This window comes from Anabrus simplex, chromosome 6 (assembly GCF_040414725.1).
Source record: "Anabrus simplex isolate iqAnaSimp1 chromosome 6, ASM4041472v1, whole genome shotgun sequence".
NCBI classification, from domain to species: Eukaryota; Metazoa; Arthropoda; class Insecta; order Orthoptera; family Tettigoniidae; genus Anabrus; species Anabrus simplex.
In genome coordinates, this window is record NC_090270.1 from 18,753,543 (window position 1) to 18,778,103 (window position 24,561).

A 24,561-nucleotide genomic window follows, 5' to 3' on the forward strand; every position below is an offset into this window, starting at 1 on the left:
AAAAAAAAAAACCACTTCTAACTTATGAATAAGATATCCTGAGTCCACCCAGCCTTGGCTCCCATAAAACAAAGTTGGTCTGAAAACAGACCGATGTAAAGATAGTTTCGTCTGGGAGCTGACTTCCTTCTTACAGAATATTGTTGATCGCAACTGCGAGCTCACTGCATTAGCTTTACGACACCTTGATTCAGTCTCACTTACTATATTACCAACCTGGGAGAACACACAACCTAAATACTTGAAATTATCGACCTTTTCTAGCTTTGTATCACCAATGTGACATTCAATTCTGTTGAATTTCTTACCTACTGACATCAATTTAGTCTTCGAGAGGCTAATTTTCATACCATACTCATTGCACCTATTTTCAAGTTCCAAGATATTAGACCGCAGGCTTTCGGCACAATATGCCATTAAGACCAAGTCGTCAGCATAGGCCAGACTGCTTACTACATTTCCACCTAACTGAATCCCTCCCTGCCATTTTATACCTTTCAGCAGATAATCCAAGTAAATCACAAACAGCAAAGGTGAAAGACTACAGCCTTGTCCAACCCCTCTAAGTACCCTGAACCAAGAGCTCATTCTACCATCAATTCTCACTGAAGCCCAATTGTCAACATAAATGCCTTTGATTGATTTTAATAATCTACCTTTAATTCCATAGTCCCCAAGTATAACGAACATCTTTTCCCTCGGTAACCTGTCATATGCTTTCTCTAGATCTACGAAACATAAACACAACTAACTGCCTATTCCTCTCGTAGCATTTTTCAATTACCTGGCGCATACTGAAAATCTGATCCTGATAGCCTCTCTGTGGTCTGAAACCACACTGGTTTTCATCCAACTTCCTCTCAACGACTGATCGCACCCTCCCTTCCAAGATGCCAGTGAATACTTTGCCTGGTATACTAATCAATGAGATACCTCGATAGTTGTTGCAATCCTTCCTGTTCCCTTGCTTATAGGTAGGTGCAATTACTGCTTTTGTCCAATCTGAAGGTACCTTACCAACACTCCATGCTAATCTTACTACTCTATGAAGCCATTTCATCCCTGCCTTCCCACTATACTTCACCATTTCAGGTCTAATTTCATCTATTCCTGCTGCTTAATGACAATGGAGTTTATTTACCATCCTTTCCACTTCCTCAAGCATAATTTCACCAACATCATTTTCCTCCTCCCCATGAGCTTGGCTGTTCGCAACACCACCAGGATGATTTCCTTTTACATTGAGAAGATGTTCAAAATATTCCCTCCACCTGTCCAGTGATTCCCTGGGATCTATTATGAGTTCACCTGAATTACTCAAAACACTGTTCATTTTCTTTTTCCCTCCCTTCCTAAGATTCTTTATTACTGTTCAGAAAGGTTTCCCTGCTGCTTGACCTAGCCTTTCCAGGTTATTACAAAAATCTTCCCATGACTTCTTTTTGGATTCAACAACTATTTGTTTCGCTCTGTTTCTTTCATCTACGTACCAATCCCTGTCTGCCTCGGCCCTAGTTTGGAGCCATTTCTGATAAGCTTTCTTTTTACGGTTACAAGCTGCTCTCACTTCATCATTCCACCAAGATGTTCGCCTTTTCCCATCTTTACAAACAGTTGTTCCTAGGCATTCCCTTGCCGTTTCTACTGCAGCATCCCTGTATGCCACCCATTCATATCCTGAACCTGCTTACTGTCTACTGTTCGAAACTTCTCACTAATCATATCCATGTACTTCTGTCTAATTTCCTCTTCCTGGAGATTTTCTACCCTTATTCATTTGCAGACAGATTTCACCTTCTCTACCCTAGGCCTAGAGATAGTTCACTACAGTGGTCTGTATCATCGAAAAATCCCTGGAAAACTTGTACATTCCTAACAGATTTCCTGAATTCGAAGTTGGTTAAGATATAGTCTATTATGGATCTGGTACCCCTAGCCTCCCATGTGTAGCAGTGAATAGCCTTATGCCTGAAGAATGTATTTGTAACTGCTAAACCCATACTAGCACAGAAGTCCAGCAAACGCTTCCCATTCCCATTAGCTTCCATTAGGGTTGGGCATACCGGAACATTCAGTTGTTCCGCAACATTAGGAGCTTGGAGGCGGAGCGTTTCGGTACAGAGTGCCGCCACACGGGACGCGGGACTGTAACTGCATAGTAGAGAGAGAGAGAGAGGCAACATGACATCCTCCGCGTCAGCTGGAATGTGCCTGTACCGAACGTGCTGTGTTGAAGGCCGCACTAGATAAGCTAGTTGGCCTTGGCTGTGTGCAGTGGGCACTTGGGACACGGGGCTGTAACTGCGCAGTATAGAGCGTTCCAACCTTAAATTGCAGTATAGCAGTAATGGGATAATTCCGTCTCTTTCCTTCTCTCATGTTTTGCGGATAGCGCTGTCCTACTCTAATGCAGCGGGTTTGCCAAATATCCGTAAATCAGAATGTTATCGGATAAAATGGGTAAATATCGTGTTATGTATAGAATTTCAAGGCGCATTCGATGCCGTTAACAAACAAAATGTAAAAAAATACTTTAGTGTGAAAATGGTAATATAATGGAAAGTTTCGCCAAATGCAAAATCTTCATTGTATAGAACTTATCATGTCATAACTCCTATTTTATATTCATTACTTTCCTAATTTTTTCACTACTGGTAAAGAAACATTTCAGCTCGATGTAGATAAGTTTATTTTTAAATTTAAATAATAACAAAATGCAGTATATGCGCTTATTTTCAGTCATGTTCAAGGAATTTTATGTGCAGGCACGAAAAAGTCAGTCGCTGACCAGCGTCTTTCCTATTGAATTTGCATGGGGGGTCAAAGCGAGGCAAATGGTCTTCAGATATGGAAGTTATTTTTAAAACAATCCCGAAGTTCTTATCTTGCTTAGTTCTTAATTTGTGACAGGAGAAATATCTGCCTTGAATTTTTGTTCCGCGCGTGACTCGGCTGGCTAGCTGGCTGTCTGTCTGTCTGGCTGAAGTACCGGTAGTGATCTCCCAAACATGCGCTTTAAACATTTCCAGACAGCAGCATGCAGTGCAGTGCCCATTTCGTCAGTAGTATGTATAATAGTGATTAAATACATATCAGTGACATATGTACAATTCTTGAGGGAAAGTGTATTTCGTTTGTGTAGTTTGTGAGTTCGTGCTCGTGCGTGAGGATCTAATTTCGAAGAAAAAGTGCAGAAGGATCATGGCGTGGTTAAAGCAAAGCAAACGGTCGTCGGATATGGAAGTTATTATTAAATCATACCATTCATACCTCAAGTCCTTAGCTCGTTATCTCTTAATTTATGACAGGGAGAACGTCTCGTTTGTTTACGTTTCACGAGTGACTCGGCTGGCTGAGCTTTTAAATATACTGACAGTCGTGTGCAGTGGTATTCATTTAATCAATATTATAAGATTGATTAAATAAAGGTCAGTGATATATATATATATATATATACAACAACAAAAAAAGCAAAAAAACAGAAGGACGGCAGAAAAATGCATGGAAAATTAAATACGATGAAATTTTGCGAAGTGAAGTGCGTCGGGTGGTTCACTCTCTTTTATTTGCTAACATACCACCGACATTGATTGTGTTTGTATTTAATGGCGTGTGGCCTCCGAAGAGGACGAGTGCAGGTCTTTCGAGTTGACACCGCATAGGCGACCTGCGCGTCTATAAGAATCGCGCCCTACCTGTGATGAATTCTAATGCTGAAGACGGCACACACACCCAGCCCCCGAGCCATTGGAATTAACCAATGAAGGTTAAAATCCCCGACCCGGCCGGGAATCGAACCCGGGGCCCTCTGGACCAAATGCCAGCACGCTAACCATTTAGCCATGGAACCGGACAAGATCAGTGATAAATGTATAGTTCTTGAGGACAAGTGGATTGTGTTTGTTGTGTTTGTGTAGTCTGTGTAGTTGTCAGTTCGTGCTCGTGCTCGTGCGGGGGGGTTCTTAGTTCGAAGAAAAAGTGCAGAAGGATGTACAATGGATCGCCAAATGAAAAAGAAACGTTCCGTAGGTAAACTCAGGGGAAAAGAACGCAATATTTTAATGAGTGTCCTGGATTATTTTTTATAGTCTATCCCGCAACAACAACAAAAAAAAGCAAAAAAAACAGAAGGACGGCAGAAAAATGCATGGAAAATTAAATACGATGAAATTTTGCGAAGTGAAGTGCGTCGGGTGGTTCACTCTCTTTTATTTGCTAACATACCACCGACATTGAACGTGATTTTGAGTCGGGTAAATGGAGAAGATTCTTTGCCATGATTTTCCAAAACTACGTTGTATCGCTTCTTACATGATATAGGCTTCCGTTATTTAAGACGGGGTAATAAAGCAGCTTTCATTGAAACCGATGAAATTATTAATTGGAGGCACAGATATCTCAGGGAGATAAAACGTTTGAGGGCACAAAATAAAGTTATAATTTACACAGATGAATCGTGGGTAAATATTGGGCAGACAGTGACAAAAGAATGAAAGGATACGACAGTGAAAAGTGCACGGCAGGACGCCATTGAAGGGGTGAGTTCGGGACTTAGGCCACCGAAAAGCCGAGGACCGTGATTTGCCTTAGTCCACGCGGGTAATGAACATGGTTTTGTTCCAAATGCTGAACTAACATTTTTATGCCATAAAAACATAAGACAACTGGGCAAATTACGTGAAGGAAGTAAAGAAAAAAGAAAGAGATCTGTGGAAAGCAGACGAATTACAGGACGATGTCGACGATAAAAAGTTTTTAATACGACGTTCTTCATCGTCCGGATCATTCTCAAGTTCATCTCCCGAACCCGGTTCATCCAAAGCAGGAACATTGCATTTCACTCTGTCGGGTTTTATTCTAGTAAAAAAGTCCCAAACAGGACTTCTGTGCGACATCATGGAAACTTTACCGTCTTTTGTACGGTATATATTCCTAGACTTCAATAAAAACACACTTATAGAACAGTTAAACACAAAACAGAACACATTAAGTTATTCGCATGTACCGATTTACTACCGAAGGCCAGTGGCAGGCTGCAACGGAACTCACAGAACAAAGAGGATATGACAGAACACGGAACACTCCAACACGAGCAGCACGTGGCGGGACTGGCGGCGCGGGCGGCACGGGCACACTGCACTTCCGTCTGGCGCCTGACACTCAGGAGCCGTCATCGGCTATATCCGCTGTCACTTGACTCATGGTACCGAACGCATCGTGTCGTCACAGGTCCCGCTTACCTTTGATTACTTGCGAATCTTGAAGTGAAACCAATTAAACTAGTGTATTATTTAATTGTAAAATAGCCAAGAATAACTTCGTGTGCCCAGTATGTTGTACCCGTACTTCCTTTTATTATACACAAGGCTTTCTTTTCTTTCTTATAGTGTACGCATTCTCGAAGATCCCGCGTGAAAAGATGCTTTCAATAAGTAATCTGTAGCTTGCGGTAATGAGGTGAAGTTTGTTAAAACGTGAACTTGAGTTTCTTTCTTTCAGAATTTTCAGTGAAATTATTACTTAAGCTAGTGTATTATTTAATTCTCAAGTAGTTGCGAATAACTTGGTGGGCTCAGTATGTCAGAATGTTCTACATCCTTTAATTATAGGGAAACTTGAATCGTCATTTTAAGACGAAAAATTCAGGTGAAGAAGTGATATTTACAAGTCATGTAGATGTGTTTCATAATAATATTAGCGACTTAGTTTCTCTTTAAGGTGTTAGAAATAATGAATGTGTATCATGTAGCATTAGAACCGATTACAAATTGAGCACGCGATAGCATAGTGAACGTTCAATTATATCACTGAGCCTGTAATTCTGTTCACAATACACTCTGAACTCGAGGAAAGTGAAAATCATAAGTTCTGAAAAGCTCAAGCACAGGGAGAGTGTGGTGGCTAAATATCCTGCTACGACGATCATGCACGAACTTAGCCGATAAAAATGAAATGGCGTATGGCTTTTAGTGCCGGGAGATTTCAGGACGGGTTCGGCTCGCCAGGTGCGGGTCTTCTGATTTGACTCCCGTAGGCGACCTGCGCGTCGTGATGAGGATGAAATGATGATGAAGACAATACGTACACCCAGCCCCCGTGCCAGAGAAATTAACCAATGATGGTTAAAATTCCCGACCCTGCCGGGAATCGAACCCGGGACCCCTGTGACCAAAGGCCAGCACGCTAACTTAGCCGATGACGGCTCCTGAGTGTCAGGCGCTAGAACAAAGTGCACACCGCCGGTATCGACAGTCAGTTAGTAGCCGAAGGGGAAGGGCAGTGCGTAGTGGCGCTTCTGACGGGATAGCAAGTCAATATCTCGGTCTCGCTTGAGAATGTTTCGGAGCAATTGACACTCCGTGTTCCGGAACAGCGGAACATAACTGTGCACCGGCACAGAGTCCCGAAACAGGGACATAGTGCCCAACCCTAGCTTCCATATCTTCCCCACATTTACCAATCGCCCTTTCGTATCCTTCAGTTCTATTCGCAACTCTCACATTGAAATCGCCCATTAGCACTATTTGTATCCTTGCTGTTGACCCTGACCACGATGTCACTCAATGCTTCATAAAACTTGTCAACTTCATCCTCATCTGCACCCTCACATGGTGAATACACGGACACAATTCTTGTCCTAATTCCTCCAACTGACAAATCTACCCACATCATTCGGTCATTTACGTGCCTAACAGAAACTATGTTGCGTGCAATGGTATTCCTGATAAAGAGCCCTACCCCAGACTCTGCCTTTCCCTTTCTAACACCCGTCAAGTACACTTTATAATCTCCTATCTCTTCCTCGTTATCTCCCCTTACCCGAAAATCACTTACTCCTAGCACATCTAGATGCATCCTCTTTGCTGACTCAATTTGTTCTACTTTTCTTCTTCCATAAGCCCCATGAATATTGATAGCTCCCCATCAAATCAGTTGTTTCCAAGGAGTCCCTCGCCTGTCAAATGGGAGTGGGACTCCGTTACTCCCATCGGTCCGAGGTTTGCTTAAAATGTTCTGAGCTTGGTAAATTCATGAAGCCGGATGCTACCCTACTTGCACATAGTCCAAGTGAGGATTTCTCCTCTAGCGGGTTATGGACCGCCGGTGAATTGTGTAGTCCTAGCCGCCTGAGCACAAGGAGGGCCACGACTCAGAATATGTCCGAGATGCCCACTCCCATTCCATAGCAACCGGTATCCCGTCTCTCAGGACCACTTGCTAGGCCACTCAGCCGTTGTCCATGGTTCACGAACCAAGACGTGACTACAGTAACCCACACCACTAATTGTAATTGACGTAAATCCTGAAAATTTTATTTGTCACTGATCAGTACATTATTTTATCTATAACATTTCATCACTCCACCATTTTATATGTACATTATCGCATCACATACACAGTTCATTCTTTTAAATTTTATTTCCATAATGTAATTTTGTCTTAGGACTTCAGCAAATCCATAAGTGTATCTTAGTTAGGCTGATGATGACCCACATAGGGTCGAAACTAGTCCCTTGATAACATATTGTAATGTATTTATAGACATTGCAATTATTGTACAGTATTGAGTAGATGGATTAAACTTTGTAAATTATATGTAACACCAAATTATGTCAAATCACTTGTAACAACTATATTTCTTACTTGCTTTAGTACCTGTTCCACTTCATCCATGCATCGAAGGATTTGATGTTCTTGTGGATTAGCTATTGAATAACTACAAAATCTTCACAACATTTTAAAGATTCAATACATCACTAGTGAAAGTACTGAGGCATTTTCTCACCATGCGACTACTGCCAGGTTAACGACGTATTGGATATAACGGCTAAATCTAACGGTCCCTTTTAAATCATATATAAACACTGTATTTAAATGATCGCTTATGACATATTGTATAAAGCGGTGAATTTTTATCACATTTTTGTAGAATGTATCAACTATAACGTCCAATGTAGATTTCTGTTTGTTATGTGTTTGGGAATTGCTAACAACAATTCATTCATCCATATCCTAAAGGCAACGCCTTGTCGCTGCAACCATATTTGTCTCTCCTCTGCTGAGCATTTCCGGTCAACATATTTTTTCAAATTCAGCCTGTCCATCACGGAATCCAGATACTTTTTCCTCGGCCTTCCTCTTCCCTTCTTACCCGGAACTTTTATTTCCAGCATAGTTGTGAGGAATGTGTTGTTACAAGATATTAGAATCATTCCGTATTGACGGTTTTCACTTTACAATGGCGAAAAATGAAAGTATCCTCCTATTCAATACATCATATATTCCGTCATTAGACGGAGTAAACAAGTTCAGACATGTTCCGGCTCGTTTGAGCCATCTTCAGTGAAAAAATTAGGGGGGTTGGAATAATTTACATAATATGAGTTGAAAAAATGCTAAAAAAACATAATGAAAGCGCAAATGAAAAAACAAACAAAAGAGAGCCTAGACGGAAACAAAATAGCACAAATATACAATATTTACATCAATATGCAGAGCAAAAAACAACTTATTGCGACAAAATTCAGTGAAACAGGTGTTAATTTGAAATAATAATTGATACTAAAAACTGCGTTAACCTAAGAAACAAGGGAATGAGAAAACAAATGATGCAGATGGAAATGAATAATAGCACATGGTGAGGTTGTGGACCTCATAGTTTACAAATTATTAGTTTATAAAAACGACAAAACAGTTTGAAATCGCTGTCAAAATCCTAGTGGAAACCCATCACATTAAAATGGTCAGGAGGAGAGCGGGAGCAAACATTTTGAGAGAAACCAAGCCTGAATTAACCTGCAGGCGAAAAGCCTGTGATAAGGAGAAAAAACACCTTAAATTTAAGGCTTCAGAAATAGCAGCATTCTTAGTATCTTCTCAATCTAGCGGTCCCTTTCTTCATTATTGTTTCATAATGTTGGCTGGTGTTTTGCCGTATTATAGAGGGGTCGGAAGGGCCGCATATAAAAATATGAGAAGCTGTGTTAGGTAGAAGACAGATGCATAGTAAATTGTAGTAATCTAGTGGAAACCGTCAATGAAGTTCTAATGTTGTGCAGTAGGTGGTTGTCCTCTCTAGTGGCCTGGCTTTCTCAAAGTAACGGTCTCGTTCGCGTGATCGAGTGATCGTGATAGACTCGATCACGCGAACGAGACCGTTACTTTGAGAAAGCCAGGCCACTAGAGAGGACAACCACCTACTGCACAACATTAGAACTTCATTGACGGTTTCCACTAGATTACTACAATTTACTATGCATCTGTCTTCTACCTAACACAGCTTCTCATATTTTTATATGCGGCCCTTCCGACCCCTCTATAATAAGGCAAAACACCAGCCAACATTATGAAACAATAATGAAGAAAGGGACCGCTAGATTGAGAAGATACTAAGAATGCTGCTATTTCTGAAGCCTTAAATTTAAGGTGTTTTTTCTCCTTATCACAGGCTTTTCGCCTGCAGGTTAATTCAGGCTTGGTTTCTCTCAAAATGTTTGCTCCCGCTCTCCTCCTGACCATTTTAATGTGATGGGTTTCCACTAGGATTTTGACAGCGATTTCAAACTGTTTTGTCGTTTTTATAAACTAATAATTTGTAAACTATGAGGTCCACAACCTCACCATGTGCTATTATTCATTTCCATCTGCATCATTTGTTTTCTCATTCCCTTGTTTCTTAGGTTAACGCAGTTTTTAGTATCAATTATTATTTCAAATTAACACCTGTTTCACTGAATTTTGTCGCAATAAGTTGTTTTTTGCTCTGCATATTGATGTAAATATTGTATATTTGTGCTATTTTGTTTCCGTCTAGGCTCTCTTTTGTTTGTTTTTTCATTTGCGCTTTCATTATGTTTTTTAGCATTTTTTCAACTCATATTATGTAAATTATTCCAACCCCCCTAATTTTTTCACTGAAGATGGCTCAAACGAGCCGAAACATGTCTGAACTTGTTTACTCCGTCTAATGACGGAATATATGATGTATTGAATAGGAGGATACTTTCATTTTTCGCCATTGTAAAGGAATGTGTTGTGTCGAAATGTGTGGCCAAGGAATTTGGTTTTCCTCTTTTCTACAGCGTTGATCATTTCCCTTGTTTCATCTATTTTCTTAAGGACCCTATTGTTTGACCCCAAAGATATATTCAACAGGGATAAATTTAAAATGCTGATCAGAACATCCGACACTCTCCAGGCACTGCGTCCTGGAGTGGCAGTGAAGTGGACTCAGGAAAGGAAAGCAACCCACAACACAAAGATGAAGGAATACTGGGCTAAGCTCACCTGAGTTAGGAATCACAACAAAACAAGAACTGGGTTACGCATAAACCTGTATCAACTGTATTTTACTATGAAAGTTCGGGTCAGCGTAGAGTGTCCATATTTCAGAGATAGAAAAGGAGGACACTTGCACCACAGGCTTGTTCAGCTCTCATCATCAGCTGTATTTACGATGTGCAACTTCACTACTTTTGTCCACGCTGTATGGTCATATTATTTAAGTTCGAAACAGACATATTACAGTAGCTTACAGGAAAATACATTTGATAATCATTTCAAATAAAACTATAGAGCAAGTGGCCGCGTGGTTTGGGGTACGTAGCTATCAGGTTGCATTCGGGAGATAATGGGTTTAAATCCCATTGTCAGCAGCATGGTTTTTTGTGGTTTTCCATTTTCACGTACCTTCACTACGGCCACAGCCGCTTAGTACCCACTCCTACCACTTTCCTCTCCCATCATCGCCATAAGACCTATCAGAATTGGTGTGCCTGGTGTGAAAATAAACCATGAAAAACCACTATCTCCCAAATGCAAGCTCGCAGATGTGCGCCCCTAATCACACGGCCAACTCACTTGGTGACAACACTGTCATTGTTATGTATTAAGTATTGAGAAGCTGGACCCAATAACAGAATAACATCCACAGTAACCGCTGCCCCTGTTGTAAGAGGCAACTAAACGGGCCCAGAAGCTCTTAACTTGGGAGCGAGGGTTGGCTACCATGGAGTCCTTAGCCAAGTCCTGGCATTGCTTCCACTTGTGCCAGGCTCCTCACCTTCATCTATCTTATCCAACCTCCCTTGGTCAACTCTTGCTCTTTTCCGACCCCGGTGGTATTACGTGTGGAGGCCTAGGGAGTCTTTCATTCTCACACCCTTCGTGGCCCTGTCTTTCTTTGACTGATACCTTCATTTTTCAAACTGCTCTTTTCCAAGCCTGATGGTATTACGTGTAGAGGCCCTGATGGTATTACGTGTAGAGGTCCTAGGGAGTCTTTCATTCTCACACCCTTCGTGGCCCTGTCTTTCTTTGACGGATACCTTCATTTTTCAAACTGCTCTTTTCCAAGCCTGATGGTATTACGTGTAGAGGCCCTGATGGTATTACGTGTAGAGGTCCTAGGGAGTCTTTCATTCTCACACCCTTCGTGGCCCTGTCTTTCTTTGACGGATACCTTCATTTTTCAAAGTATGCGACCCTTTCCATTTTTCCACTCTGATTAGTGTTAATAGAGGATGATTGCCCAGTTGTCCTTCCTATTAAAACCAATCACCACCACCCAATAAAGACCCCTTGAGTATTATTATTTTATATCACAGATGCTATGACTGCAAACAAGTAGAAGAATCCGCGATACATACTAAGACACTCCACAATCCGGTTTGCAGTACATGGATTACACCATAAACTTTGTGGGAGGAAAGCTTTCCAAGAGCCAGATACAGGCTGTGTGCGATATGTGTGGGCAAAACTGTGACAGATACCACGCTACAGTGTGCAAAAATAGACTAATATCGGTAATTTGTTGTTTGGCAGACTGCACACAGCACGGTTTGGACGATGTAACACAAATTAAACAAACAACATGGTGCAGCTTGGATGACATCTCGACCAGTTACACAAGACTGCCAACTTTTTAGTGACAAGACCACTATATATTCTAAAGACCAGGAAAATTAAAAGACCAATGGTCTGGATACGTTAGTTCTGGTCAGTGACAAAACGAGTGGCCTAGATTGGTTAGGTCCAGCTAGTGACAAGACCATTGAGCTGGACTGGTTAGGTCTGGCCAGTGACAAAACTAGTGGTCTAGATTGGTTAGGTCCGGCTAGTGACAAGACCTTTGGGCTAGACTGGTTAGGTCCGGCAAGTGACAAGACCATTGGGCTGGACTGGTTAGGTCCGGCAAGTGACAAGACCATTGGGCTAGATTATAACAAAGTCCTTCAATTAATATTCATCTACATATTTTTTGTGACAGAGATAGAATGATCAAAAAACATACTTTTATTACGGTGGGTGGTACAATTTCAGCGAATGTAGTAGCCCTGTGGCCACCGATCATACGATCTGTTGGGAAAAAAAGTTACATAGACTTCTTCAGAGCCAATCACAGCTGATCCAGTGCTGGCCAATAGGAACAAAGAATATGATGGTATTTTGTTCTTTCACTCTGTTTTGCTTTTAATTCTTCTATATAATTAAGCATACATTATGGGGTAGGTTGGTGGGTGTGGGTTTCCAGCAAGCATGGGGGGAGGATCTCTCGTCTCTGCTACTTCAGGTATCGTAAAACATTACTTTTCAATCATTCCAAGCATTTCAAAACCACAACTCGCCTTAAAACTATGTGTTATGTTAATATTTTTGGCTGAATTGTGTACATAAACTTATGAACTGTTATTAAAATATAAATGAACAGTACTTGGCCAATGGCTGCTATAAAGACATTTAGCCTGCAATAAAAAGGGACCAGTCTGCATTACAAACTTCTTTAAGGCAGTCACCAGTATTCTTAGAGTTTGATCCCATTCTTTATTTGACTGAGTCTTGAGTTAAACGATGCAGGTTACCTTAACATACATACACCTGGAGAACAGAGATAACACTGCTGTACTGGAGTTGGCAGTCACCAGTATTCTTAGAGTTTGATCCCATTCTTTATTTGACTGAGTCTTGAGTTAAACGATGCAGGTTACCTTAACATACATACACCTGGAGAACAGAGATAACACTGCTGTACTGGAGTTATCATGCATTTGTACTGGAAGCATTTCAGATTAGTGATCTGGAACATTTTGGATAGCCACTCTGTGCCGTGCCTGTGAGACTGAATCTGAAAACTCACCAAACTCTATAATCTGCTATGGAATGCAGGAAACAAATATTTGTAGAAAACTAGGGCTAGAAGAGAGAAAACAATTTATTGGCCATGAAAAGAGTCAGTATTTGTTTACACATGAAATTGGTGAGTACTATACATACATATATACATCTTCATTATAGACCTTCCAGCGTTCTGTCTGCAAGCCTCTGTGAATTTACCAAACGCGGCCACAATCCTCTATTTTTAACTAGTTCAGCGGCCTCATTTAGTTCTATACCTCTTATTTTTACATTGTTAGAAACTGAGTCTAACCATCGTTGTCTTCGTCTCCTTCTACTACTCTTACCCTCCATCACAGTGTCTATTATTCTCCTAGGTAACCTATCCTCCTTCATTCATCTCACATGACCCCACCACCAAAGCCGGTTTATGCATACAGGTTCATCCATCAAGTTAATTCCTAACTTAGCCTCTGTCTCCTCATTCTGAGTACCCTCTTGCCATTGTTCCCACCTGTGTGTACCAACAATCATTCTCGCTACTTTCATGCTATCATATCCATTACTTCTAACTTATGAATAAGATATGCTGAGTCCACACAACTTTCACACCCGTAAAGCAAAGTTGGTCTGAAAACAGTCTGATGTAAGGATAGTATCGTCTTGGAGCAGGCATTATTCCTACAGAATACTGCTTATTGTAACTGAGTTCACTGCATTAGCTTTACTGCACCTTAATTAATTCAATCTTATGATAAAATTCCAGAGTTATTCAAGCAAGTTTTATAAGAAGGTGATAAAGTAAAAAGCATGCAAAACTTACGTAGAATTCCTTTTAGAGAAGAGGTGCATTCATTGTCATATCCAGGGACCCACCAGCCCACCCCGAGAAGTACATTTACTTTTATAACCTAACGAAGAGTAGTGCAAGCTATCTTCCATTGCTGGAATGGCTACTCGCATTGCTATTGGCTGAAGTAAAATACGTTGTGACATCATTCACATCAATGATCAGAAGTACACAGCGTTACCGACCCGCGGAGTAAAAAAAGCACAGTTAATAAAACTGTAAGTGAAGCAATGTATAATCCAGAAGAACCTATCAATAGAATTACATAGGTATTGTATCAGCAATGGAGAGATGCACTGCTGTCTCGATCTCTAGGCATTTTCTGCCGAGAACAATGCAGTAGGCTTTGCTACTATCCAGCATTCTTAATTAATTAAGCTTTTCACAACTAGCAAGAAAAAAGTTTTTCATCTTCTCACCAGTAATCCACATACTGTAGAATGCACTGCTGTAGTACGCCAAGAAAAAAGGTAATTTCAGTCCAAGGCCCACTACCCCAACCAATCCAAACCAATGGTCTTGTCCAGGCCCTACCCTAACTAGTGCAGACCAATGGTGCTTGCATAGGAAACTAGAGGCCTAAGGCCGCTTCGTGGCTCTAACCTGGGGGCTTACGCCGCCAGACCCACTTTGCTTGTCCCCGTATCACTGGTCTTGTCCAGGCCCCACCCTAACCAATCCAGACCAGTAGAGAGTTTGGCAGTCTTGTGCAGGAGGAAGATTACAGCCTTGTCTAATCCCTCATGTCTTAGGTGAGGAATAAACATAGGACAGTCATACCTCGCAAAAATTGGCAATGTAAGTGGTGACCCATGGTGCTAATGTTGTGTGAACAGGACTTATTTATTTATTTATTCACGAAGCACAAGATACAGCTACACTGAGCAAATTTCACTTGCACTGTCAACAGACTATTTAACAAACGTAAACTTTCATAATAAAATATAACAAACATAACAAAATATAACAAGATCAGGTACACAGCCTACTAATAATAACTGTCCAAATCGAAAACCATGAGAATGTCCATGTTCATAGCCAAGTCGTCGCGGGTCAAGATGACGGTATAATCCCTTCACATCAGCTTATCTTTAAGAGACTATTTACACCCCTCTCGAATATGCTTTTATTTGATGCTATATCAAGCTCTTGTCTCTTATTAATATTGTTAAAGAGTGTTGGGAGACGGATTAGGAAAGATCATTGCAGTATTGAGTGCTGAGTGTCGGGAATGTGGAGAAGGTCTTTGGTTCTGGTGGAGCGGGAAGGAACATGGAGAGAGAAGAGTGAGACAAGATGTTCCGAGCGGTAATGCCCATTTAAGATCCCGTGGAGGAAACTCAGGTCAGCTACCTGTCGCCTGATGTGCAGCGGTGACATATTAATTGCCATTAATAACTGCTGATTTCTGAGTCTGCTCTGTCTAACTGCTTAGTATTGGATGGGGGAGGCTGTTGTCCAAATCGGAGAGTAGTAGTTTAAGAGAAGTTGAATGATCGTGAGGAAGAAGTGACGAAGAGCAATGGGGTCAGAAATTTCTGTGAAGCGATAGAGAGTGCCTAGTAATTTCATAGCCTTGGTTGTATATGTTTCTATGTGGGTCTTAAATTGTAATTTTGTATCGAATATTACACCTACGTCATGCTGTTGCATAACTACTGTGATGGGCTTGTCGAGTAGGTAATATGATGTCAGTAGAGGAGATTTACGTAGTGTTATGGTCATGTGGCTGCATTTTTGTGGATTGGGGATAAGTTTCCAAGTACAGCACCAGTTCGAGAGGGCATTAAGTGAGGACTGAGCAGAGCTGCATCTGCTGGATTCCTCATCTCCCTAAATATCTTGCAGTCGTCAGCAAAGAGTAGGGTATTCGCTGTTTCGTTGAGTTTGGCGGCAGATCGTCCATAAACAAAGAGAACAACAAGGGGCCAAGAGTACTGCCTTGTGGGACACCGGAGGTGACTGGTAACCATGAGGATGAAGTGCCTGATATTACCACTCTCTGCCAATGGTTATGTAGGAAGCCAGCAAGGAGGGTCAGAAGACTGCCATGTATATTAAATCGTTCGGAGAGTTTATGGAGCAACAGACTATGGTCTACAGCAGGGCCTCTCAAACGCCCAAAATCTCACGCGTGCAAATCGAGGCGCAAGAGCTCCGTGCACTGTGCATCGGTCGGCCTCGGCTTGTCTCGGATCAACGCTTCGTCTCTGGGCTACTCGGCTAAGCTCGGCTCTACTCTGCACAACTCAGCTCGGATTTAGAGCGCTACGGGGCAAGTGTGGAAGAGGGAGACAGGGGGAGCGAGCAAGACAGGCATGAGGAAAGAGAGAGTAAGCGCTATTGCTCCAAATCGAGGAGTGGGGGGTCTGCACTCTGGTCAACCAAGCAAAGTCGTCTTTTGCACCGTGCACAGTGCATGCACCAAGCGCATGCACCCTGAGAGGCCCTGGTCTACAGAATCGAAAGCTTTCGAAATGTCTACGTAGCAGATATCCAGTTGTGATTTAGCTGCAATTATGATAATCTCACTACTATACTATACAATCATCCTGGGAGAACACACATCCTAAAAACTTGAAATTATCTACCTGTTCCAGCTTTGTATCCCCAATCTGACATTCATTTCTCTTGGATTTCTTACCTACTGACATCAATTCAGCCTTGGAAAAGCTAATTTTCATACCATAATCATTGCACCTAATTTCAAGTTCCAAAGTATTAGACTGCAGGCTTTTGGCACAATCTGCCACTAAAGTCATCTGCAGAGGCTTACTACATTTCCACCTAACTAAATCCCTCCCTGCCACTTTATACCGTTCAGTAGAAGATCCATGTAAACTATGAACAACAAAGGAGGAAGATTACAGCCTTGTCTAATCCCTGTAAGTACCTTGAACCAAAAGACTAATTCTACTAACAATTCTCACTGCAGCACAATTGTGAACATAAATGCCTTTGATTGATTTTAATAATCTACCCTTGATCCCACAGTCCCCCCAGTACAGCGAACATTTTTCCCTCAGTACCCTTGTCATACATTTTCTCTAGATCTAAGAAACATAAACTTAACTGTCTACTCCTCTCGTAGCATTTTTCAATTAGGCCACCTGGCACAGACTGAAAATCTGATCTACGGTCTGAAACAACACTTGTTTTCATCCAACTTCCTCTCACCCGATCGCATCCTCCCTTCCAAGATGCCAGTGAACACTTTGCCTGTTTTACTGATCAATGAGATACCTCGATATTGTTGCAATCCTTTCAGTTCCTCTGCTTATAAATAGGTGCACATACTGCTTTTGTCCAATCGGGAGGTATCTTACTAACACTCCATGCTAATCTTATTACTCTATGAAGCCATTTCATCCCTGCCTTCCCACTATATTTCACCATTTCAGGTCTAATTTGATCTACTGTATCCCTGCTGACATTGGAATTTATTTACCAGCCTTTCCACTTCATCAAGCATAATTTCACCAACATCAATGTCCTCCTCCCCAATGAGCTTGGTTGTTCGCGACGTCACTCGGAAGATTTCCTTTTACGTTGAGAAGATTTACGAAATATTCTTTCTACCAGTCCAGCGATTACCTGCGATCTACTATGAGTTCACCTGAATTATCCAAAACACTATTCATTTCCTTTTTTCCTCCCTTCCTAAGAATCTTCATTCTTGTCCAGAAAGGCTTCCCTGATGCTTGACCTACCTTTCCAGGTTATTACCACAATATTCCCATGACTTCTTTTTGGATTCAACGACTAATCGTTTCACTCAGTTTCTTTCATATACATACAATTCCCTGTCTGCATCGGTCCTTGTTTGGAGCCATTTCTGATATGCCTTCTTTTTACGTTTACAAGCTGCTCTCACTTCATCATTACACCAAGATGTTTGATTTTTCCATCTTTACACATTAATATCCCACGCAAGCAAAGTTCTGCTCTACATAATAAATCAACGCCTAAAACCCTTCCTGCAACCTCAGATATCCGCAGAACAAGCAGGCTTTGTTGCAGGTAAAGGAACACGAGAGTCAATCCTGAACATGAGACAGATAATTGAGAAATGTTGCGAGTTTTGTGTCCCTACCTTTATTTGCTTCCTGGACTACAAAAAGGCCTTTGATTGTGTTGTGGGACAAGTTGTGGCAGGTGCTAAAGGAATTTGGGGTTCCACTGCACTTAATATCGTTACTGAAAAGCCTGTATAAAAACCACGCAGCAACCATAAAGGTGGATGGTGATCTCTCGGGCATTTTCAATGTGACAAATGGAGTAAGGCAAGGTTGTATATTATCACCTCAACTCTACAACATCTATGCAGAGTGTGTCATCAAAAGAGCTCTCAATGGCTGGAATGGTGGAATTTCAATTGGTGGCAGAAAAATTAATAACCTGCGCTTTGCAGATGACACTTCCCTCATCGCTGGTAGTGAAGAGGAACTTCATGACTTGCTTACAAGGGTGAAGAACACTAGTCTTCAATATGGTCTAGAGATAAACATCAAAAAGACCAAACTAATGGTAGTAGATCGGCAAGGTGACATCCAACTTATGGGACACCTAAAGGACCTGGATATAGTTAAGGAATTTGTATACTTGGGATCTGTCATCAATAACACGGGAAGCTGCAATAAAGCCCAGGTAAAAAGATGTATTGTCTTAGGTCGTGCTGCAATGGTTAAACTTACTAAGATCTGGCAGAACCGGGCAATATCATAAGCCACGAAGATGCGCTTGGTAGAATCAGTAGTGTTCTCCGTGTTTTTGTACGGCTGTGAGACCTGGACCGTGAATGCTAAAGACAAAAAGCGCATTGATGCCTTTGAGATATGGTGTAGGCGGAGAGTGCTACGTGTATCCTGGACAGAAAAAAGAACTAATGTTTCCATTCTGGAAGAACTCTGCATAAAGAAACGCGTATCTTCCCGTGTGAGTGAACGTTACCTCCAGTTCCTTGGCCACATTTTAAGACGAGATGGAGAGAACTTGGAAAAGGTAATTTTACAAGGCAAAATTGAAGGCAGTAGACCACGTGGAAGAACAGCAAGCAAATGGATAGATCAGGCGAAGATCACTAGGCTACCACTTCAGGTCATATTAACGAAATGTGAAAACCGCTCGGGATGGAGACATCTTGTCAATGTTGCAACAAGGAAATGATGGAGTTATGAGGTCACGATGCTCAGTAATGAGCACAACGACTAATGATGATGATGACACACACATACTAGCACAAGTCCAGCAAATGCTTCCCATTCCTATTAGCTTCCATATCTTCCCCACAATTACCAATCACCCTTTCATATCGGTGAGTTCTATTTCCAACTGAAGTTAGTTTTCCGTGGTTTCCCATTTTCACACCATGTAAATGCTGGGGCTGTACCTTAATTAAGGCCATGGCCACTTCCTTCCAACTCCTAGGCCTTTCCTATCCCATCGTCGCCATAAGACCTATCTGTGTCGGTGCGACGTAAAGCCACTTGCAAAAGAAAATAATTCCAACTTTCACATTGAAATCATCTATTAACCCTATCTATCATCCTTGCTGCTGACCTTGACTACAATGTCACTCAATACTTCATAAAACTGGTCAACTTTATCCTCATCTGCACCCTCACATTGTGAATACACCGAGACAACTCTCGTCTTAATTCCTCCACCTGATAAATTTGCCAACATCATTCGCTCATTTACGCACCTCACAGAAACCATGTTGTGTACAATAGTATTCCTGATGAAAAGACCTAACCCTCACCACCCGTCAAGTACACTTTATAATCTCCTATATCTCACTCATTATCTCCCCTTACCCGAATATCATTTACTTCTCGCAAATTAGATGCATCATCTTTGCTGACACAGCCCGTTCCCTTTCTTTTTTCCGTAAGCCCCTTTAATATTCATAGCTCCCCATCGAATTCCATTTTGTTTGACAAGTTGTTTCCAAGGAGTCCCTCGTCGTAAATGAGCATGGCAGTGGGACTCTGTTACTCCCATAGGTCCGAAACTGCTAAAATGTTCCAAGCGTGCTGGATAAAAATTCTGTGAAGCAGGTTTCTATCCTTACTCACACATAGTCCAAGTGAGGATCTCTTCAGTAACGGGTGGGACCATAGGTGCATTGTAGTCCTAGGAGCCTGAACAGCACAAGGAGGGCCCATGATTCACAATATTTCAGTGATGCTCTCTCCCATTCCATAACTAGTATCCCGACCACTAACAAGGCCACTCAGCCGGTGCCCATTGTTCATGAACTAGGACGTGATTACAGAAAAACACGCCATGAAGCATCTACTGGACAATAATCGAAAATGTCAGTGAGCAAAATCCACTTACCCAAACAATCTGCACGCAAAGGAACGCTCTTATATAAAGAAGATCTTCGGCGATGCACTACTGGGCTTTCCTCTGAAGATGACGGCACGGCCGAAGATTCAGTTCCAAAATCCATTATGGGCCAATATTTCTAATTAAATCCTACGGTCTCGTACTAAGCCAACGACAAGTTTTGCAACTTGTTTTCCTATTGTTTAACTAAATATATAAATCCCTACACAACACCACAAGCGGTCACATGAAACTTTCACCCAACGCAAAACAAATTCGTTCTTTACATAAAGCGCGCGAAAAAAAAGACAGGCCTACAAACCTTCCCATACCGTCATGCTAAGCTTGTCTTGTCTTGTCTTGTCTTGATCGTATAATTTAATGGGCTTCGCTTGGGAGCGGTATACCCAGCCACGCATCCTCTAAACAAACCCAAAAGATGGAGAAGATGAAAAAGAATATGTACTTCAGCAACTCTTATGTAAATGAAAATACTCCATAATTCATTCTTGTACCTTGGCAACTTTCATGTTACGTAAATGTAAATACAGTCAGAAATAATTCTCTGTAATCCTCATACTGATGATGTACATATTTTATATATTGTATGTGTTTATATGTTCAACCATTTACTAATTATCTTATATACACAAACTATATTTTGATGTGTAAGTGCCCGCCAGTATTTTATTTTATGTATTTATGTATTTATTAGTGAACAAAACAGGCGTTCAGCCCCGAATACATGTTCACAATAATAATAATAAATAACAAATAAGATTAATAAGAATAGTCCAACCTGAGCCACCCCTCTCCACTATGTACTAAATAACATAAAATGAAATAAACAATACCGTCCCAGTTATATACCAGAACCAACTCCATCTACATCAATTCACAACAGCCTGGTCAATGTTTACATTCTACTGCTGGTGTTACAACTCCATGCTTGTTATCACTCTCACGTACGCAACCTTCTTACTTCAGCATTTTCATCACCTCTATTGTTCCCTGACCTACTCCAGCATAAGCTGCAACAGCAGCATTACCAGGTTGCATTCCAAACCAGCCATTACCTGATTGCATACCAAACCGGCCATCTTATTCCGTCATTGCGTTCCAATCAACCATACCGCAACTTTTACCAATCTGCGTTAACATTGCTTCATTTCATTTCATTCCGTCATAACACTCCATAATAAAATTACCTCTCATCTCCAGAAATTTCGGCAATGAATAACAAATACCAATCACGCCTCCAAAAATTTTGGCCAGCAATACTCCAACACCACATTTCAGCAATACCACACCAACCCTACCTCATATACCACCTCTACTTCTTCTACAAATACACTCACCTTCTGCCATCCACCATCTTATACCACCACTTCTCCAACACCACATTTCAACCCTATGACATATCATAATTTAATACTTCCAACACCACACTTCAGCATACCAGCTCTACTCCTTCCACAAATACACTCACCTTCTGCCATCCACCATCTTATACCACCACTTCTCCCACACCACATTTCCACCCTATAACATATCATAACTTGCATTTACCATACACTCATACTCATCCTACCCGTCATGATTACCTACTGAAGGCTCCATCTTCTACCAAACCAAAATTTACAAATAGCCGAGTTACATTACTACATCTCCATACCTTTCCAACCCCACATTTCAACATATACCACCTCTACTTCCAACACCACATTTCAGCCCTAACACGCACTCGTCTGCCATCACTCAGCATTTATACCAGTCACCAATAAACTCACCTGTTTCCAGCTCCAAAAATTAAATAGCCATCAACACCACATTTCAACCCTATAACATATCATAACTTGAATACTAAGCCTTCAATACTTCCAACACCACACTTCAGCATACCAGCTCTACTCCTTCCACAAATACACTTACCTTCTGCCATCCACCATCTTATACCACCACTTCTCCAACACCACATTTCAACCCTATAACATATCATAACTACATCTCCATACCTTTCCAACACCACATTTCAACATATACCACCTCTACTTCCAACACCACAATTCAGCCCTAACACACACTCATCTGCCATCACTCAGCATTTATACCAGACACCAATACAATCTCAGTACCACAACCTCTACTTCTTCTACAAATACACTCACCTTCTGCCATCCACCATCTTATACCACCACTTCTCCAACACCACATTTCAACCCTATAACATATCATAATTTGCTCAATTTGCCATACACTCATACTCATCCTAGTACCCATCATAATTACCTACCGAAAACTCCATCTTCCCCCAAACCAAAATTTACAAATAGCCAAATTACAACACTTATCCAGCACCACATTTACCATCACTCCTCCAGCCCCAAATATCAACAAACTGCCATCCACCATCTTATACCACCACTTCTCCAACACCACATTTCAACCCTATAACATATCATAACTTATATACCACTTCTCCTTCACAGCATTTCAGCCTCCACGCCCTTAATTACTTACTTACTCGCTATATTATTGTTTTTTACTTCTTGTAACAAAACCCTCACTACTTTTCATTGCTCTCATCATGTCCGTATATCTTCTATCTCTCCCTGCGCTCAAACTCAAATTCTGTGCGAGGTACTCACGGGTTAACACTGGCCTTGCTTTTATACCCTGATCTTGTCTAACTACACCACTACACTCAGCTCTCTCAGCTTCTTGCTGCTCACTCTCCTTTCCCCCATCACCCCTTTGATCTTCAGCCTCTCTCCTGCATTGCCCGTCCACTGCTCTTTCCTTACCGTTGTTCATACTTCCACTTAACACCTCGCTCCGTCTCTCTTGACACTTTTCAGTACTACTTCCTATAATTACACTTCTACCCTCTTTATCTTTCACTTGCCTATTATCTTCCACTCGTTTGTCATCCCCGTTATTCACTGCACTTCTCTTAGCCTCCTCATCTTGTTTCATCCTCCGTTCTAGGTCCATCAGTCTATTCACCGACCATACTCTCCTCCATCTGTTGCCTGTCACCACTAATTCCTGTCCTCTGATGACTGCATTCAACCCTTGCTGCCTAGCTCGTATCATGTGTTTTTTAAGAGTTTTTTCATTCCTCCACTCTTCAGCTCCTATGTCCCTCCTTATCCATATTTTTTCTCCTTGCACGTTACCTGCATTACGCACCACTGTATCAGCCATCAGTGTAGAAAATAATTGCACTTTGATAGGCCTATTACCTCTAAATCTTCCCACTCTTGTCACATCATCAATGTCCACTTCACTGAAATTTATTTTCATTTTACCCTGAATTATGTCCACTACTTTATAAACTATACTCGTCTTATCTTCCTTCTTACCCTCTTGCACTCCATATATAAATAAGCATTTATTTCTGCGACTTCGGGTGTTAACAACTACGTCGGCTTTCAGTTTCGATATCTCCTCTTCCAATCTCCCTATCTCCTCTCTTAATGCTGAAACTTCTTCACCGTTTCTTCTCCCCTGTGAAGCTGTGTCTTCTATCTTTTCCTGAAACCACCCCTTCATTTTTTCAAACTCCCTCGTTTGTTCCTTGATCATGTTCTTGATTTGTTCGAAGGGACATGTCTCTGCTACCACCTCTTTTACGATTTTTCTGATTGTTTCCATGTCCTCCCAGCTCATATTTCCTCTGGAAGTCGGACCTGGGTTCAGTTCTACTCCCCCAATCCAAAGCAATATCAAAATCACCGCTGCAGAAAGTATAAAGTATCCTATTTTATCCAGTTCTATTCTGCATCTTCTTGTCTTCACTTCTTCTTTCTTCTTCCTTCCCTCCCAACCACCTATGCTCGCCCTGTACTGCTCTGTACCAATCATTGCCTGTAAGCACCTCGCTGACTTCCAACACTCCGCACTTACACTACCTTCTCCCACTCCAGGGACCCTCCACTCCGTACGTCCGCACTCGCCGGTGGCTCTAGGTGAACTGAGTGCCCGCCAGTATGTAATGTCCTGTACAATTCCTATGTATGAGCCTGCAGGCTCGTTGGAATTAATTGAAATAAATGAATGAATGAATGAACTACATATCTACCACACAGGAAAAGCACAAGGACACAAGGTACTAGACTTCACGCCAGAGTGACCGATACTTGGCGACTTCTACCAATCACAAACAAGACCAGGTCGACACATAAGGGGAAAAGGAAAAACAACACCACCGAACCTACAGTAAACAATTAGTGTCATAAAGGAAATTCGAGAGGGCAATTACC

The 24,561-nt window shown here is 41.5% G+C and overlaps 1 protein-coding gene across 2 annotated transcripts in view; it reads right to left on the reverse strand.

The window, feature by feature from the left end:
- Positions 1–20,636, reverse strand: part of LOC136875417 (uncharacterized) — a 57,865-nt gene extending 37,229 nt beyond the window's left edge. Inside the window, exon 1 of one of the 2 annotated variants that reach the window (XM_067148974.1) lies at positions 20,306–20,636. In XM_067148974.1, coding sequence (XP_067005075.1) covers positions 20,306–20,420 — 115 coding nt within the window. In that variant the 5' untranslated portion in view covers positions 20,421–20,636. The remainder of the gene's footprint in view (positions 1–20,305) is intronic. The other variant, XM_067148973.1, reaches the window with a different exon arrangement.
- Positions 20,637–24,561: the final 3,925 nt, after the last annotated feature.